The sequence below is a fragment of the Ictalurus furcatus genome, chromosome 11, assembly GCF_023375685.1.
Source record: "Ictalurus furcatus strain D&B chromosome 11, Billie_1.0, whole genome shotgun sequence".
Taxonomy (NCBI): domain Eukaryota; kingdom Metazoa; phylum Chordata; class Actinopteri; order Siluriformes; family Ictaluridae; genus Ictalurus; species Ictalurus furcatus.
The window spans coordinates 1,272,501-1,280,000 of NC_071265.1; the positions used below are offsets into that span (position 1 = coordinate 1,272,501).

Below are 7,500 nucleotides of genomic sequence, written 5' to 3' on the forward strand. Positions count from 1 at the left end.
GTTCACCTGGATGACGATGGGTTTCCTTTAGAGTCTGGTTCCTCACGAGGTTTCTTCCTCATGTCGTCTCAGCGAGTTTTTTTCCTCACCACCGTCGCCTCGGTCTTGCTCATTAGGGACAATTTCCGGTGTGTAAATGAAAATTTAATCGAATTGAGCAGAAGAATAAGCAGTGGTATTTTAAAACTTCAGATAAGACCGTGAACAACGGTAGGAAATACAGCTCACAATCCCTGCAGCGTCCCAAAATGCACAAATAAGAGTTTTCACTAATTTCCCCTGAAGTTCTTGTGAGAAATAAATGGTTGACCATGATGAAGGTGAGCATTTTAAGATTTTAACAGGCAGCACATACTCAAAAACCACTGGCTGTTGAGAGTTATATTAGCTGTGAGCTTTGCAAGCCATCTTAATTGTTCAGCACCTCTGAAATGATAGCGGTGCTGCGAACAGGACTTACTCAACTCCTACAGCCTTAGGAACCAGTTTTGCACGTTCTGACTCGCTCCAGTTAACGTGGCTCAGTGGTTCAGGCTCTGGCCTAGTTCTCGCCTGGTTTCCCACTGAAGCGAAGCAGGGTTGAACCTGGACAGTACCTGGATGGGAGACCTCCTGGGGAAAACTAAGGTTGCTGCTGGGAGTGGTATTAGTGAGGCCAGCAGGGGGCGCTCACCATGTGGTCTGTGTGGGTTCTAATGCCTCTGTATAGTGACGGGGACACCATACTGTAAAAACAGCACTGTATTTCGGATGAGACGTTAAACCGAGGTTCTGACTCTCTGTGGTCATTAAAAATCCCAGGACGCTTATTGTAAACGAGTAGGGGTATAACCCCGGTGTCCTGGCGAAATTCCCCCACTGACCCTCATCTATCACGACCCCCTAATAATCCCCATCTCTGAATTGTCTACATCACTCTCTCCTCTCCACTAATATCTGGTGTGGTGGGTGTTCTGGCACACTATGGCTGCCGTCACATCATCCAGGTGGATACTACACACTAGTGTTGGTTGAGGAGGAGATCCCCTCCCCCCCATACTATGTAAAGCGCTATATAAATGTAACTGTAAACTGTAAATACTCATCAGAAGCTCGCAAATTCAAGCAACCACCAAGTTACCACTGTCGGACCCTTGAGCAAAACCCTTTTCCCTCCATGCTCCAAGGGACGTCGTATTATGACCGACCTGATGCTCTGACCCCAACGTCCTTTTCCCATCAAGCTGATTTATACAAAGAAAAGAATTTCACCGTACTGTACATGTGCGTCACAATAAAAGCTTTTTTCTTCTTAAAGACGTATGCATTGTGGGCTTGGACTTCCTCACCACAATCAGGGCATCACTGGGCGTCACATGAGTGACGAGTGACGGTACACTTCACACCAATCAAACAGAGTCAGCTCGTTCTTAGAAACACGGGCCGTCAAGCAAGACACGAGGCTCATGCAGAGAGCAAGTCCACTCCAGTCCTGCGTGAGGAACCTCCTAACCCCGGATGAGATGAACGCCGTGCCGGAGGAGAGCGAGGGAACCTGATAGTCGAATTATAAAGCGTCGGTAGCTCAGCGGTTAAGACGTTGGGCTACTGATCGGAAGGTCACGAGTTCAACCCTCTTGAGCAAGGCCCTTAACCCTCAACTGCTCAGATGTAGAAGTTAAATGCCGTAAATGTAAACGTAAAGCTGATGATGGTGATGAGATAGCACGGCCGTTCCTGCAAACGAAGCTGATAGAGGGACCAGCAAAGAGGCTTGTGATTGTGTAAGGGGACAGGGTGTGGATGTTCAGCCTGTAATGACATGTCGTGATGCGGGGTTTGTTTTGTGTAGCCAGTTTTCATGTGTCAGGGTAATGAGTAATTGCAGAATTCTCCATAAGTTCTGTGGTAAAAACCTCCAGGTACAGTGCGAGTTCCCAATACAAAAAAAAACAAAACAAACAAACAAAAAAATGACATCACACATCCCCTAATCAGTCTCTGATCCTATCACTCGCTGTATCTGTACATAGAGCTTCACATTTAGTGCGACTTAATATGGGGAAAAAAACCATGTGTAACTAGGCACACTATATGTATATTACTTCCTCGCAGTGCTCGGATCCCATCAGGAGTTCAAAACAAAAACAGTTACAGTCAAAGAGAGAGATTAAGAGATTGAGACGGCGCTCTGCTCTGGACGGAGTTTCCCATCATACAAAACGTCCGACAATGCTAATAAAAACATGACATTTACCCAAGCTCGTGTACGGGATAAAATAACAATTCCCGAGCTCACACAACTTCACTCACGCAACAGAAAACGCAGAAACTTCCCAAAATCCACCTCACAAAAGCGTTCATTTTCACGTCCTGGAGGGACTGACTGATTAACTTTCATATTATATCAATACTCTGGTTCTAATACGTTATCGTTTCCATTGCAACAGCTCCTTCACTTGTACACTAGATGCTTCAAATAATATCGTCCATATGGTAAAGGTTACCATGAGGAGACGTCTATTTAATTAACATTAATGGAAGGAGTCTCCAGTGTCAGTGCTTTGTAACAGTCAGAGGTAAAGCTGACTGGATAGGATTTTAAGAAACCTCTTGTTTTTTGTGCATCTTGGACCTCATAGCATTTACACACACACACACACACACACACACACACACACACACACACACAGACTCACACACTCACACACTCACACACTCACACACTCACACACACACACTCACGGCTCACCTGTTGTTTGTTCAGATTTGCTGCACACTGCTCGAACTGCTCGTCTTTGGTCTCCATGGTTTTCCCGAGTTTCTGAAGGACCTGCAGCACAAACACATCACAGGAGTTCACACAGGGACACGAGGCACACGGCCATGAACACACAATGTTATGAATCATTGCTGCGCAGATGAGCTCAAGGACGGAGGCCTTTAAATATTCCAGGGTGAAAAAACTGGAGACCTACTCTGTGAAAAGTTAGCATCCCCCGGCTTCAGGGTGTAAAAAAAAAGAAAAAAATCAAAAAATCAAAATGCACATTTACAAATGACATGCATGGATATGCGTCCAGAACCTAACGCTAATCATACTTCAGATCAGATGACGCTCAATCATAAGGAGTCTCTCCAGGACACAGTGGCGAGAAGTTGGCCAAGAGGCTGGAGAAAGTTCTGAACGGCTGTGTTATGGATTTTGTTAAATAATCGAAAGCTTAACACAATTGTTTTCTCTTGGGGGGGATTTTGGTTAAGTATTACTGAAATTGAACACCTTTACTCTTACTTAATTACATCTCAGTTTATCTTCCGATCTCATTTCAGTTTACATTCCAATATTTCAGTTTAGTGTCCGATCTCATTTCAGTTTACATTCCAATATTTCAGTTTAGTGTCCGATCTCATTTCAGTTTAGTGTCCGATCTCATTTCAGTTTACATTCCAATATTTCAGTTTAGTGTCCAATCTCATTTCAGTTTACATTCCAATATTTCAGTTTAGTGTCCAATCTCATTTCAGTTTAGTGTCCGATCTCATTTCAGTTTACATTCCAATATTTCAGTTTAGTGCCCGATCTCATTTCAGTTTAGTGTCCGATCTCATTTCAGTTTAGTGTCCGATCTCATTTCAGTTTACATTCCAATATTTCAGTTTAGTGTCCAATCTCATTTCAGTTTACATTCCAATATTTCAGTTTAGTGTCCAATCTCATTTCAGTTTAGTGTCCGATCTCATTTCAGTTTACATTCCAATATTTCAGTTTAGTGCCCGATCTCATTTCAGTTTAGTGTCCGATCTCATTTCAGTTTACATTCCAATATTTCAGTTTAGTGTCCAATCTCATTTCAGTTTAGTGTCCGATCTCATTTCAGTTTAGTGTCCGATCTCATTTCAGTTTAGTGTCCGATCTCATTTCAGTTTACATTCCAATATTTCAGTTTAGTGTCCGATCTCATTTCAGTTTACATTCCAATATTTCAGTTTAGTGTCCGATCTCATTTCAGTTTAGTGTCCGATCTCATTTCAGTTTACTGTCCGATTATTTCATTTGAACTCCATATGATTTGAAAAAGCATGCGGAGACAAGGTCTTGCTAATGTTACCTGGCTATATTTGTCTAGGTTAGCCGGTTTTCTTTGCTAATGCTAGATTAGATTAACATCACTTCCGGCGAGGTAGCGGGTCAGATTCTAGCAGGATATTTCACATCTGATCGCCTCGTTAGTAAACTACGTGGCGTTAGTCGTGTGCAGCGTGAACCAGGAGCTCGAAGCAGGGAGCAGATCGTTTGAGGATTTATTTTCTGAATAATGGAGAACATTTAAAAAAGGTCGCAACTTTTTAAACTTTCACTCGAGTATTTTTTAGATTGGACACTTTAAACACGATCTCTACTTTCACTTAAGTACAATGTGTCGGTACTGGTTCTTCCCCTGATCTCAGTGTCGTTGCAGTAGTGAGGTCACAATGCCGTCGTGTACACTTCTATACTTTATTACTTGCTGTTGACATGCCGAGCGGGACCGAGGTCGGACCACTGACCATTTCCTCAGTGTTTTTATCTTGTTATGGTTTGTTTTTTTACCATGTGGTCAACTCTGTACAGGCCATTCAGGCCCACGAAACGAGCGAACTTCACAGACTGAAGTGAAATGAGAGAGAGGAAGTGAGTGGCAGGAAGCAACAGGCAAACACACAAACACACGCACACACACACACACGCACGCACGCACGCACACACACACACACACAGAAATGACTCATGTAGCTAAACTACACACCTTACTAATACACTCATGTCTCTCTGTTTGTGTGTAAACATTTATTTTTAATAAATCAGACACACAGAGTAAAGCTACGTCCTGAACCACCATCACTGATCCTACATCCCTGTTCCCCAACAAGATCCAAACACTTCTGAATTTCCATCGCGTGCACACTTCACTTTATAATACGTTTCATTACTGCTAATGAACACATTATGGCTTGTTTCTCTTTCTAACAGGTCCATTAAACCACCATCAGAGACCAGTACACTCCTGCAGGTCCATTAAACCACCATCAGACACCAGTACACTCCTGCAGGTCCATCACACCACCACCAGAGACCTGTACACTCCTGCAGGTCCATCACACCACCATCAGACACCAGTACACTCCTGCAGGTCCATCACACCACCATCAGAGACCAGTACACTCCTGCAGGTCCATTAAACCACCATCAGAGACCAGTACACTCCTGCAGGTCCATTAAACCACCACCATCAGACACCAGTACACTCCTGCAGGTCCATTAAACCACCATCAGAGACCAGTACACTCCTGCAGGTCCATTAAACCACCATCAGACACCAGTACACTCCTGCAGGTCCATTAAACCACCATCAGACACCAGTACACTCCTGCAGGTCCATCACACCACCATCAGACACCAGTACACTCCTGCAGGTCCATCACACCACCATCAGAGACCAGTACACTCCTGCAGGTCCATCACACCACCATCAGAGACCAGTACACTCCTGCAGGTCCATTAAACCACCATCAGTAACCAGTACACTCCTGCAGGTCCATCACACCACCATCAGAGACCAGTACACTCCTGCAGGTCCATTAAACCACCATCAGTAACCAATACACTCCTGCAGGTCCATCAAACCACCATCAAAGACCAGTACACTCCTGCAGGTCCATCACACCCAGATCAAAGACCAGTGCACTGCTACAAGTCCTTTAAAATCACCATCAGAAACCACTAGACTGCTACAGATCCATTAGAAATCCATTACACAGATCTAGAATCAGTCACAGGTCTGATATTAAACCTTTAGGTCGCTAATGAGTTCCAGACATACACATGAAGACACCACCCTGAAATCTGCGTGCGTGCGTGCGTGTGCGCGCGCGCGTGTGATCTGAGAGATGTTCATGAAGTGCAGAAGCTGGATCATTACCTTCTCCTGTGCTCTGTTCATGGACTTCTGGAACTTCTTGGCCAGGAATCCGGCTCCAGCTCCGAGGTTTCCGCTGATGTTGGAGCTCGTTCTATTCTCAGCCATCTTCACTTCTCTACTCTCACACTCACACACACTCTCTCTACTCTCAAACACACACTCACACACACTCCTTCCTTTTTGTATGCGCGTGGCAGTGTGACTTCCTCTAGAGCAGTGTGCAGGGCGGAGTGCTGCAGGGGAGAGGATGAGTTTCTACTCCTGCTTATTGCGACATGGAGCACATGTGGAGTGTGTTAACACACTTACTCAACTTCATGCATGTCAGAACGTGCGTGTGTGTGTGCGCGTGCGCTGCAGCGTTCCACCGAAACTCAAAACGAAATCTGAGAGAGAGAGAAAAAGTTTTAATCAGGGTTGCCAGGTATTCTCAAAAACAAGCAGCTCAGTGTGTTATTACAGGAAAGAGGAAGAAAAACAAGAGAGATAGAAGGAAGAAAGGATTAAATAGAGAGAGGGGGTGAGGAAGGGAAAGAAAGAAAGAAAGAAAGAAAAGGAAGGGGGAGAAGAGAGGGAATGGAAACGATTTCAAGGAAAAGAAAGAAGGTAAAGAAAGATAAGGAGAGATAGAACAGAAGGAAGGCAGGGATGTAAAGACAGAACAGAGAGACAGACAGGAAAGAAAGGAAGGAAGGAATAAAAATATAAAGAAAAAAAAGTAAATGAATGGAAGGAAAAGAAAGGAAAGAGAGAACAGAAGGGAGGAAGTATGGAAAAGACAGAAAAGTAAGGAATTAAGTGACTGTGTGGAAGGAAAGAAAGAAAAGGAATAAATTAGAGGAGTAAATTAAAGTAGGAAATGAAGTAAACAATTGGAAGGAAAAGAGAAATAAAGGAAGATAGTAGGAGGGAAGGAAAGAAAAGACAGAAAAGTAAGAAATGATGTAAATGGGTGGAGAGAAGGGAAAGAAAGAAGCCAAGCCAACATAATAAGCTTATAAAGCAGAACAGTGTGTTGGCTTGACTAATAATAATAATAATAATAATAATAATAATAATAATGCAGCTGATCCAGAATCCGAGTGAAAATATCAGACCTGGCAACACCAGCTCCATCAGGGCCTCATTAATACCTAACCGTCCAGTTCCGGTTTCGTCACAAACATCAAACTGTAGCTTACTGATGAGTGCATCGGCTCTTAATGACTCCACCAGCTGCAGTCAGTGTCCGCCAGGCGGCGCTGTTTACTCACTTTATTACTGTTTTAAATAAAACTTCATTTCACTGTTTTTAGCCTAGCTAAAAGTGTGTCTAATACAATATGTTGGTAATGATTAATCAGAATAACAACACTGTGTAATAATAGTGTGCAGAATAAACATTTCAGGTGTGTTTAACAGCAGCACTACACACCATGTTGCTGTTGTTTTTATATAAAAAGGTGTGTGCACAGAGCGTCACGCTCCAAACCTGCATGTGAAGGATGCAAACTTTCCAACATATTGTTCACTATTAGTATTAAAATCTATAATAATAATAATAATAATAATAATGTGG

At 43.3% G+C, this 7,500-nt stretch overlaps 1 protein-coding gene across 1 annotated transcript in view; it reads right to left on the reverse strand.

Moving 5' to 3' along the window:
- The window catches only part of bin2b (bridging integrator 2b), an 18,552-nt gene extending 12,276 nt beyond the window's left edge, over positions 1-6,276 (reverse strand). Inside the window, exons 1-3 of the mRNA XM_053636610.1 lie at positions 6,252-6,276; positions 5,943-6,175; positions 2,732-2,812 (exon numbers count right to left, since the gene is read on the reverse strand). Of these exons, the coding sequence (XP_053492585.1) occupies positions 2,732-2,812; positions 5,943-6,175; positions 6,252-6,261 (324 nt within the window). The 5' untranslated portion in view covers positions 6,262-6,276. The remainder of the gene's footprint in view (positions 1-2,731; positions 2,813-5,942; positions 6,176-6,251) is intronic.
- Between the last annotated feature and the right edge of the window lie 1,224 nt (positions 6,277-7,500).